General features: G+C 59.4%; 2 protein-coding genes across 3 annotated transcripts; one reads left to right on the top strand and one right to left on the bottom strand.

The window, feature by feature from the left end:
• Positions 1–466: 466 nt before the first annotated feature.
• DYNLT4 (dynein light chain Tctex-type 4) lies at positions 467–2,247 on the top strand. Of its 2 annotated transcripts, none has more exons than XM_062622927.1 (2): positions 467–1,235; positions 1,507–2,247. In XM_062622927.1, the coding sequence occupies exons 1-2, from the start codon at positions 699–701 to the stop codon at positions 2,185–2,187; spliced, it is 1,218 nt and encodes a 405-aa protein (XP_062478911.1). In that variant the 5' UTR covers positions 467–698; the 3' UTR covers positions 2,188–2,247. The 2 variants fall into 2 exon arrangements, with proteins under 2 accessions (XP_062478911.1, XP_062478912.1); XM_062622928.1 differs by lacking the exon at positions 467–1,235 and adding an exon at positions 1,255–1,341.
• A 1,323-nt stretch (positions 2,248–3,570) lies between these two features.
• Positions 3,571–9,949, bottom strand: PLK3 (polo like kinase 3). The gene is made up of 15 exons (XM_062622924.1): positions 9,713–9,949; positions 8,838–8,945; positions 8,635–8,751; positions 8,078–8,207; positions 7,903–7,990; positions 7,279–7,374; positions 6,404–6,599; positions 5,932–6,058; positions 5,453–5,562; positions 5,249–5,366; positions 5,061–5,144; positions 4,752–4,914; positions 4,493–4,622; positions 4,287–4,397; positions 3,571–3,923 (listed from the first exon to the last, which is right to left on the bottom strand). The coding sequence occupies exons 1-15, from the start codon at positions 9,869–9,871 to the stop codon at positions 3,729–3,731; spliced, it is 1,932 nt and encodes a 643-aa protein (XP_062478908.1). The 5' UTR covers positions 9,872–9,949; the 3' UTR covers positions 3,571–3,728.
• Positions 9,950–11,372: the final 1,423 nt, after the last annotated feature.

The raw sequence follows: 11,372 nt of genomic DNA, 5'->3' as shown, positions 1-11,372 counted from the left end.
GGCGGGATTTGGATGGCTCGGTCCGCGTGGCGATACCCTAACCCTGATGTGGCTCACAGCAGCGAACCAGCACCGGGGCGGGTCGTCCCGTCCCCCCCCAGCCAGTGGCTTTGCTGCAGAGAAGCCCCTGGATGGGGCGGATGGGGGTGAAGGGACACAGGCAGATGGGATTTTTGGGAAGGGCAAAACATGTGCATGATCAATGCACAAAGATCACCACCACCTTTATATGCACAGCCCCCATGGAAAGCTGCTGGGCATGGCTGAGTGCCCTGCACTGGGAGATCGAGCCCCTAAACAGCAAAAGTAATCTTTCCTGCTGATGCTTCAGGTCAAAGCCCTGCGACTCCCCTGTCTGCTTAGGACACGAGAGCACAGGCAAAAAAAAAGCATAACCAGCCTCACTCAGGCACTGCACCAGAGGATGCCCAGTCCCCTGTCTCCCAAGCCTGGCTGGACCCAAGGAACACGATGGGGGTGCCTGCAGAGGGACCCGTCTTTGCCTATCAGTGGTAGTGGAATGCAGAAGGAAGCACAGGGCCCACAGCAGCAGCCCGAGGGAGCAGGGTCCAGCTGCCAGCGCTTGGCAGCGCTAGTCAGCGGCAGGCTATAAATACCTCTGATGGGAGATAGAAACACAAAAGCCATCTCGTCTTTCCTCAAACAGCTTGGCAGCCGAGCCAAACAAAGGCACATTGATGGGGTGGCGGTGGTGTACCAGCTGGGCTGGGCTCCGACAGTGGAGAGAAACCCCCTCAGGGCTGGGAATCCCCAGCAAACCTGCCCTCGGGCCAGGGCTCTGCTCAGTGGGTGCCCATCTGCCCATAGTCTCCCTTGATACAGGGAGAAAAGGACCTAAACGGTGCAAAGATCAAGCTGTTGGAGGTGCAGCCCATAGCTGGGGTGCAAAGCATCAATCACAGTGGCTATTCTCCACCCCTCCTTGCTCTTCCTTCACACATTTAACACAGGGAAACAGTTTTTGGGGGCTGGCAGGGAGCAGCCAACGTCGGAATGCCCGGAGTGACTGCAGCTGTCCAGAGACCAGGAAACAAGGAGTTACAGGAGCCGTGCCCCAGAGCAGCCCTGGAGAGCTGCAGTATCACATAGCAACACACTGTAGGAGCACAACAGGTTTGTCCCTGCCAAGGTTGGTCCTGGGCAGCCAGGAGCACAACACTGGCTGGAAACAAGTCCCCTGGGTTTACCCCTGCAGGGCAGGAGCAGGGCTAGCGGTAAGCGTGGGACAGGGAGGCTGGAGCAGAAGGAGCTGCTCCCCTGTGCCAGGGGACAGGCTGGAGATGGGAGAGCTGAGGGCTGGGTGGACCTGGGATGCAGTGGGTCAGTGGTGGCTGCTGGGGAGGGTGGTGCTAGAGAAGGCAAGGCAGCTACCGTGGTCCCCCCAGCCCCTTACCATGGGATTGCAGGGGTCAGAGATAGGCAAAGCAGAGATGGGGTGAACAACCTGTGGGACAACCTACCTCCTCCTGACACCCCCCTTTCCAGGCCACCCAGATGGCTGAGCAGCCCTTCGCAGAGGTGTCCGTGCCAGCACAGGCGATAGCTGCAGACAACACCGAAGCCCACCCGCTCCGAACCACCCGCCGTGGGTCCCAGCCCCATGCACGGGGCACAGAGGAAGGCAAACCGCCGCTCCTGCTCTCCCGCCGCAGCTCCATCCTCAGCACCCTGCCAGCAGCCCTGGCCAGCCGCCGCAGCTCGCTGGGGGCAGCCCCGGGGGGCAGGCGCCCCTCCATCGGCCCCTGGATGCTCCACAGCCGCGTGAGCTTTTCTGGGTTGCCCCTGTTCCAGCCCATCCTCAAGACCCGCCTGGAGAACACTTACAGGATAGGACCAGATGAAGGCTGCAAGTTCAATGCAGGGCGGGTGCAGCGAGTGCTGGAGGGAGCCTTGACAGGTGCCCTTGAGACCATGGTCTACACACCACAGAGCAGTGCGCTGCTAGCCCAGAACCTGGTTGAGATGCTGCAGAGCAGAGCAAAGGACGTGGTGCCACCCCGGTACAAGCTGGTCTGCCACGTGCTGTTGGGGCAGCAGGCACAGCAGAGCCTGCTGGTGGCCAGCCAGGCACTGTGGGACCCCGAGAGTGACAGCTTTGCCTCCACCACCTTCTCCAGTGCATCCCTCTTTGCTGTGGCCACAGTGCATGGGGTCTACTTTGAGTAGGACCTGCCTCTCCCTCCACTCAGTGCTGTAGTGCTGCTGAAATAAAGAGGCTTGCACCAGCTCTGGCTCATACCTGCAGTCTTTCCTCATGATGCACGCAAGGATCAAGGGGTGGGTGCACCTCAGTGCCCTGATGCTCACTAGTCCCCAGCCTGGGCTCACAGCCACACCATAGCTTTCACTAGCCCAGTTTACAAGACCCAAGCTACAGCAAAGGCAACCCAAAGGGCTGCATTACCCTGGGAGCGGAGTCTGCCCAAGGCAATGCTATAGGGAACAGCCCAGGCTGCTTCCCACAGCACAAGCCGCTCCCAGGCGGATCAATTACACAGTGATGGGGAAGGAGGTGACAAATTACCTTCGAAACAAGTTCATGGAGCACATTAAATTCCTCCTTTTTCCTGGCTCCAGTCCCAGCTCATATCCCATCACATGAGCTCTCACAGGGCAGGGACCCTGGCAACCCACCAACCCCTGGGCCTCAGCCCCTGCCTCCTGCATCTCAGCAACACCTTGAGAGCGGGTGGGTTTGGTCCAAGTGCAGTGGCAGTTGAGAATGAGACTTTGGCAGCAGCAAGGAGACACCGAGGCAGCTCCAGAGCTCCACAGGCACCAGCAACAGCTAATTCTGCCCCTCCCACCATCCACAGCAACAGTGGAGGTACCAGACAGGCTCCTCCCCTCCATCCTGCATCCCTGACCTTGTCCCCCAGCAGCAGCAATAGGGGTCCTGCCTGGCAGGTAGTAACAGCCTTAGAACAAGGATGAAGATTAAGCCCTTTGGTGCCCAAGCTCCAAGCAAGTCAAACACAGTTTGCCCTTACACAAATAGATTTTTATTTAGGTGAGTCAAAGACAGGGGAGCTGCACAGGGACAGTCCAACAGGAAAATAAATAATTCCATATAAATAAGATACATAAATAGTCCCACATGGCAGAGACTGCCTCGAAACAAGAAACTTCCCTGGGTCTCAGCAAGATGAGGGCTCCTCCAGGCAAGCCCCTGAATTCCATATCCCCCCCCCCCCCCCTTATCAAAACATCAGGTTGCACCAGACAATTCACAATTTAGGAGCAGACGGCGCTCGTTGGGCCCACTTTCCTTAGTGTAGCAGTTGTGGAGTGGCACACACCAGCCCACAGAGCCCCTGGCAGGGCAGGCAGCAACCTTCACCCCTGTCCACCCCTGGGAAGGGGTTTTTCCTACCCCACAGCAGCCAAAAGCCTCGAGGCCAAAGCTGGCCGTGGGGCACTCGCCTACCACCTCCCTCCCTGTGCCACCCCAGTCCACCCCACCGAGACCAGCACAACAAGAGCAGGAGCTACCAGTGAGAACACAGCGATTGCCCAGAGCCAGAGAGCAGCAAGGATGTCCAGACCTGCTGCTGTAACCACATCCACGAGTCTTTAGTCCAGAGTCCATCTGAGCACCGGGATACAGGGTGCCCAGGCAGGCAGCCAGCACCACAACATCCCTCCCATCCCATGGGAGGGGAGGGGGAGACCTTTATGTCCAGCAAGGGTTCCCCCAAGGTCCCACACTAGGCTTCAGCACGTTCTTGGAGGAGCTTGAGGATGTATCTGAGGCGGTGGTGGAGCTCAGGAGAGCAGCCCAGCTCCTGGATGCTGCACAGCTTGTAGGTGTAGGAATTTCGCTCCCGGTTGATGTAGGTGACAAGGCAGGAGTGGTCAGGCTTGCTAATGATCACCTTGGTGTGGTCATTGTAGAAGTTCACCTAGGAGACAGGTTGGACTTGGTTTAACCCATGCTTCCCGCGGCATGTCGGGAGCCAGGATGGAGCCACGCTTCCTGCCTCAACCCGTTCCTCCTCCCCAACCTGCCCAAGAGCATCCCTGCTCCATGCCCTATGGCAGGAATGCACCAGCCCCAACATCAGGGCAGACACAAGTGGCCGACTGAAGCATCATGTCCCTCACAGGCTGCACAAGCTGTGACCAGCAGCTTTGGGCACTGGAGCAGCATGCTGCACCCACAGCTGGACTGTGCCTGTGGGCTGTGGCAGACAAGATCTAACAGATGCCACAAGTCCCCTCCTCCCCATGGGGGTCTGGGCACCTCCACTGTGCCCCACACATACCTGCAGGGTGCCATTGCTGAAGAGCATGAGCAAGGCTTGGTCAGTCTTCACCCACTGCAGGAGGAGCAGGGCCGGCTGCCCAAGGTCATCTATGCTGGGCAAGTCACCTCCCTTAGAGAGAAGAGTCTTCATTAAGCCACTGGTCCCATACATGGGAATGCTGTCACCAGCATACACACAGCCTTCAACACACAACTCTCACCCACCTTCATGAGATGCTGCTCCATGTAGGACGCAAAATAGCGCAAGACACTCATCTGCCCCTGCAGCTGCTCAGGGATAGCGGCCACAGAGAACACAAGGTGTTTGCTGCTGGTTGGGTTGTAATGCACAGTCCTGGGAAGGAGCAGACCATGATGAGCTCTGGGGCCACCCAGCACCAAACCCACCCTGGCACTGCCTCCCCTTGCCCCTTCCTACAGCAGGGGCTTCCCCAGAGACACCATCCCCTTCCCCACCACTTACCTGTGGTTGGGGGAAAGAGTCATGTGCGTGCCATTGTTGAAGAGGACCCCAATGCTACGGTTGGAGAGCTGGTAGCCAAAGCCATACTTGTTGGAGTAATCCACCCACTTGCTCACCCAGACAAAGTGCTCGTGGCGGGCCAGGGAAGCCGGATTTTTCCCCGCTGGTGGAAAAGCGAAGGGATGAGCAGAGCAGGAAGACAACCCCTGCCCACCTCTAACAGTACCCGAATAGCAGCCATGCCTTCATCCCATGGGGAAGGGGATGCACAGCTCCCTGCCCCATCCCAGAGTGGACCAACCGGTTTACCTGGGGGCATGGAGGAGAGGCAGGTCCGCAGGAGCCGGACAGCCGACTCAATGATGGCAGAGGTAGTGATGCAGTCTTCAAAGGCTGCGGGCAGAAGATGACAGGCTGAGTCAGCCAGCCCCACTATCAGCCAGGGCAGCACAGGAAGCCTGGGGCAGGCTGGGGTGGCCCAGGCAGGTATTGCTCACCCTCACAGCTGCTGGCCATCGTCCCTCGGATGGAAGGGGATGCAGACTTGTGAGATGTCTCCTCCACCACTGTCTCCACGGGGCTAGAGCTGGCACTGCGGCATGATACAGGGGCGGCCTGTGGAGAGACTTGGCTTTATCACTGTTCCACTTGCTCCCCCCCACCCAAAAGGAGGGTGTGCATGGGCTCAGGGGTGTTCTCACCTCATTCCCTTCCACAGTTTTATAGCTCATCTGCCGGCAGATTGAGGTCTTCATCAGCCCAGTGACCAGCTTGGAGATGTCATCCTTGTCTTCCAAAGAGCCCTTCTTGGCTGAGGAGAAAGGAAGTGATGAGCACAGGGGATGGGGACATCACAGCCACCCCTCCCATTTGCTCAGCTCTCCCTCATCTGCCCATGGTGGTGAGCACAGCATCAGGCAGCTGCCTCCCACTTTCACTTCCTAGTTCTCATGCAACAGAGGGCTTCCAGGAGGAACTGCTCCCATGGGTTTCAGCACCGCATCCGCTCTCGAAGCGCACACCCATGCCAGGCCACCGGTGCCAGAAAGGCAGGAGGGCAAGCACAGCTTATGATGGCCTCAGGCAGGGGGTCCACAGAGACCCATCAGGAGGTCTCTCCAGGAGGCAGAACCCACTTCTCCCTGGAGGAAAGGTCACCTGGGCTAGCACCAGGACTCACCTTTGGGTTTCTTCTTCCCAAAGAGGGTCTTGGTGACTTTAGCAAAGAGACTCTTTGCTGGGTTGGGGGGATTCAGCTCTGGAGCCATCACACAGCTGCTGGGAGGGAGTTTCTCAGGCGTGTAGCCCTGCAGGGAGGTCAAGGCAGAGGTTTGGTTTCCATAGCCCACGTGCTTCAGGCAGAGCAGCTGCCCTGGGCTGACCACAGTCACTCACAACCCTCCTGACAGCCAGCTTGCATTTCCTCCAAGCCTTGGCCCTAGGAATGGCATCAGTGCAGGAAACAACCCATGCTATAGGGACAAGGCAGCGGGAGCACACCAGATCCCTCAGTTCCCCTCGCTGGCATTTGGGTAGGACATCAGCTACTTCCTTTGAAGGACTGAGACTTGGGCTCCAAGGACAGCACAACACAGCCCGAAAAGCCTCACTCCACTTGGAGAAGGGTCAGGACCAAACCCCAACACACTCACCTTGAAGAACTCATGGTCCAAGATCTCCTCAAGGGTGAAGCGGTCCTTAGGGTTGCGTCTGAGGATGCCGGCGATGAGGTGCTTGGCGGGCAGGGAGAGGAAGACAGGGAGGGTGTACTCTACTTGCTTGATACACCTGTACGTCTCCTTGAGATCAGAGGTCTCAAAGGGAGGGTTCCCACACAGCAGGGTGTACCTGGGAGGGGATACACGTGCCACTGTCACATCCCCACCAGGCTTGTGACTCAGCAGCACTTAAAGCAAGGAAGTCATTGGCATTTGGCCGCCACACCTGGCTGGGAGCACCACTTCCACCCTGGGCTGCCCTGCTGACATCCGGCCATGCTTCCTCCTAGCAACTGTTTAGAGCAACAGGCAAGGAGCACTGGGGAGGGAGAGGGGGCTGGCAGGCAAAGGCCACCTTCTGCCACCATCGCTCCCAGCCCTGCATGGCCGATGGGGTGGAAAGCGGAGCAGGAAGCCTGCAGGCAGCAGCCAGGCAAAGGGCTGGATGCACTTAAGCAATTGCTCCCCAAACAAACAGAGCAGCAGCTGCCACCAGACACTAAGGTTTTCCATTGTTTACCAGGTTCACAGGGCAGTGCTTTGAACCGGAGCTGAGCACAGCACAAGAGCACCTGCCCTTTGCTACCCTGCATGCACAGCCCCTGACAGGCATCCCGGCATGACTGGCAGCACCCACACCAGAGCAGAGCTGGGCAGGATCCAGCCACTCTCTACCCTCCCCTTGCCTTTTGTTGGGCAACCACTGCAAAGCCACAAGGCAGAGCACAAGGGGACTTCCTCATTGGGGCTGCTCCACAGCCCAGCTCTCCCCTGCTTGGACCCTTCCCAACCCAGCAGCACAGACTTACATGACACAGCCCAGAGACCATACATCCGACTCTGGCCCATGGCCCTGCCTCAGCAGCACTTCTGGGGCCAGGTAGTTGGGGGTCCCACATATTGTCCTATGGGGCAAAACGCCAGGTCAGTGCATCCCCTCGCAGACACCCTTCTCTGCTCTAAGCCCTGGGATTTAGCTTGCAGACCATCCCCCCATTTCACTTTGCTTTGTGGCCCAAAGCTCCCTCCACCGACAAGCAGCCCCATACAGACTCCCCCCTCTCCAGCTCCCAGGAGCAGCTGGTCCTGGGGAGCCGTTGGGAAGAGCTTGTCCTAGAGCCGGGGAGGAACAGAGCCTTTGTGTCCCGGCCCTGCGCAGCCGGCAGGGCAGCCGGGCAGGCACAATAGCCATAGTCAGCACATTGTTCTCCCCGATGCCTGCAAGCTCCCTCCTGGAGGAGCCACAAAGCCCCCAGGCCCCTCGCCTTGCCTGCAGTTGGGGCAGGAATCACTCCCCCACACCAGGAAGGGACCCTAAGGCTTCCCCTCCCCAGGCCAGGGACGACCACTCATCCCTCTACCCTCCCAGGAAGCCATAGGAGGAAGGGGAAAAAACCTCAGAGAGCTCCGGAATAGGGAAGCCTTAAACCTACTTTTTCTTCTGGTCAGAGGTATCCTGGCAAGCAGCTAGCCCAAAGTCCCCCACCTTCAGCTCCATGTTCTCATTGATGAAGAAGTTACCTGCAATTCAAGGGTGATGTGTCACCACAAGTCTCTCTGGGGCACCTCGCTCCCCACGTGGCACCCTGTCCCAACCACAGCACTCACCAAGCTTGAGGTCTCTGTGCAGGATGCCCTTGAGGTGAAGATATTTTAAGCCTGAGATGATCTGTTTGAGGTAATAGCGCACTTCAGGCTCCAGCAGTGTGTGGCGGGCCTTCCAGATGTGGGCCAGGGACTGCAGAGGGAGAGAAGGCAGCTTGGTGATGGGAGGCAGGGAGAACAGGCAGCCCTGCTGACTAGGCATGGGGCAGGCAGGGTCAAATCCAGTTCTTCCAGAAGTTGCACATCCACAAATAATCCTTCTTCCACAGCCATGACCTCAGCAAACTCCACACGAAGCTGAGGTTGCTCAGCAGAGCCAGGAGAACCACTGGATTTATGGGGGCCCCACCAGGAGCTATGGGCTGCCAGTATGGACAGGCAGCCAACAGCGTCCCTGATGCCACGCAAAACCACACAGCTTATGGCTGAGCTCAGAGGGTGTGACAGAGGAGGCAGCCCAGGAGAAGGGGAATGCTAGCAAAGCACCTCAGATAAGGGCTGCTCCAACCAGCTATGGCTCTGTTTAGGAGATCCTTTGACAAGGCCACACCAGTGCTCACCTTCCTACTGCAGTGCTCCAGGAATATGTAGATGCTCTCTGAGTCCTCAAAGTAGTGGGAGAACTTGACAATGTGCTTGTGGTGCAAGTCCCGGTGCAGCTCGATCTCGTTGGTGATCTGAAAGGGAGCAGCAGTACCAGGTAAGTACAGGGCCCACTCTGTGTCCCACCAGCCCACCACTTCACCAGCCCCACAGCACCCACCTTCTCCCGCTGATGGGGTTTAGCCACCCGGCTGTGAGGAATGACCTTCACGGCATAGGTTTTGTTGCTAGAGAGATCTGTCATTTCATAGCATCGTGCAAAGCCACCCTGCAAGGGAAGAGGTGGTTATGGATGGGTGAGAGACAGCTCTTCGCCCCTGCCTGCTCACAAGCTGCCTCCTCCTCCTCCTCCTCCATTCCCTTGCAGCACAGCCCGGCAAGCGTCACACGCTCCCTCCTGCTGTGTCGCCCACTAAGATCTGAACTGTGATGCTCTCAACCAGGGATTTTCTTCACCCAGTTCCTGTAAAACCTCCAGGGCCATTTTTCCCTCCCACCATGGCCGAGCTCCTCATCTTTCCACATGACGGATCGATCTGGAAAGTCCTGCGCGGGGCAGGAAGCCCGGGGACCGGAGGCCACCGAAAGGCAGCCCCGTGGAGACAGGTTTTTCCTGCCGTGATGTCACCTCCAATCTGCACACTCAGCCGCCCGGGCCGGGCTGGGAACCGGCACCCGCCTCCTACACACAGCGCCGGCAGCGGGAACAAAAGTTGCGTGCGGCGGAGCGGCGCGGGCCGGCACCGCTGGGAACCGGGGCACTCGCGGCCCACGCAGGCCCCGCGGGGCGCCCCGAAACCGATGCGCCTCCGATAACCGGCGAGGCACGCAGCCAGCCGGTGATTCACCCCTTCCAGCGCTGCTGCGGGCCCACCGGCAGAGGCGAGGCCGGTGGAGGCGGCGGGGGCAGCCGAGGGGGCCGCAACCAGCACCGGACGACCCCGAGGTGGGGATCGAGCAGCCGCGTAGCCCCCTCCTCGCACCGGTCCGCGGCTCCCAGCACCTCACACCCTCCCCTTCCCCGCTCCCCGGTACCTTTCCCAGCAGGCGGCCCTTGCAGTAGGAGCGGCCGGAGATGGGGTCGGTGATGATGCGGGTGGTCTCGGCGGCGCGGGGCGGGGGTACCGGGGTGTGAGCGGGCGGTGGCGGGGGGCAGACGGCGGGGAAAGGGGGAAACAGGCCGGCGGGCTCCATGGCTGAGGCTGCTCCACCGCCAGCACCGGAACCCGCACACGTGGCCCCACCGCCCCGCGCTACCCCTGCTTCTGCCGCCGCCGCGGGAATCCCGCCGGTTTTATCAATGGGCGCGCTGACGTCACCCGCCGGAGCTCCGCCCCCGGGCGGCCCCGCTCGGCTCTTAAAGCGGCCGCAGCACGGAAAATGAGGAGCGGCGACCTGAGTTTTATGTGCCCATTGGGACACTTTTGCCAGCCTTGAGCCGCGGGGGTGGAACCCAGCCACGGCCCTGCTGTCTCCACTGTACAGAGTCCCCCCGTACACCCAGAGCACCTCAGTGGATGCGTGCCTCTCCTAGATACAGAGACCCCCACAGACAATCAGCCCCTCCTTGACACAGGGATCCCCTACAGACACACCAAGACCCCTCCTCAGCTCCCTCCCCTCTCTCCCAGGACACGCAGAGTCCCCTCCGCACACACCTCTGTAAATACACACTCACAGGACATCTCCCCTCACAGGGATGGTCAGCCTGTGTCACACAAACCCCTGCGGACCCCACAGTTACACCCCCCAGGAAGGCAAAATCCAGGGTAGGATGCAAAGCCCAATGCGTTCGCTGTGGGCCCAGCCCCTCACCCCAACAAACCTGGATGCAGGCAGAACCTTTCACTCTGTGCCAGGGGCTGAGGAGAGGGGTCACAGTCCACCCCAGGTGGGGTGCTGGGGACACAGGGGACAGTGGAAGGTGCAGGTGAGCTCCCAGCCAGGCTATCCCATGGTCAGGTGGCCCTTGGCCACACTTTGCCCTGGCTCTAGCCCAGCTCCAGCAGCCCTCAAAGAACCCTGAAGGATCGGTTCCCCATAGCTGCCAGTCCAAGACTGGGAACCTGCAGGACTGTTCCAGTAGGGACTTCCATCCTGGCTCCTCAGTGCCTGGGCGCTGAGTCCTGGTGGCTCTGGTGTTGAGGGGTGGCCTGGCTGGGCTGGCCAAGGTAATGATGGTTCCTGGGCAGTGTGCCATAGCGGTGCTGCTCTCTCATGGCCATAAGCAGGACAAGCCTGTGTCACCTGAAACAGGTCATGGCAGGATGCGGATCATCTCTCCCCAAGGTGGCTGCAAACCCACAGCCCCCCATGAGCCTGGAGCAGCAGCATTGCAAAAGCCCTTCAAAAGCAGATCCCGCTGCTCATACTCCCACACGGTGACTGTGAGCAAATCCCTTGCTCCGTGCCTCAGTTTCCCCCAGCGCAGCTCAAGGCTCTTGTCACTGATGCTCAAAGTGCTCCTGAATATGCAGAGAGTTTTGCATGAACACCCATGGCCAAACAGCCCCGTTCTCCACAGCACATCCCACTATAGCACACAGGAATGAGCCCCCTATTTTGTGCTGCAGAAAAGCTGAGCAAACCTGCAAGACACAGCGGAAACAACCCAGATCTGTCTGCTTTTCTCCTCGGGTTTCCAGCTCTTGCAGGGGAAGCACCTGCAAACCCACCACCCGGCAGCGAACACGGC

Source organism: Pezoporus occidentalis, unplaced genomic scaffold, assembly GCF_034315485.1.
Source record: "Pezoporus occidentalis ecotype Australia unplaced genomic scaffold, CSIRO_AGI_Poc_V1 ctg25, whole genome shotgun sequence".
Classification (NCBI taxonomy): domain Eukaryota; kingdom Metazoa; phylum Chordata; class Aves; order Psittaciformes; family Psittacidae; genus Pezoporus; species Pezoporus occidentalis.
Note: the sequence above shows the minus strand (reverse complement) of the source record. Positions and strands in the feature narration are given on the sequence as shown.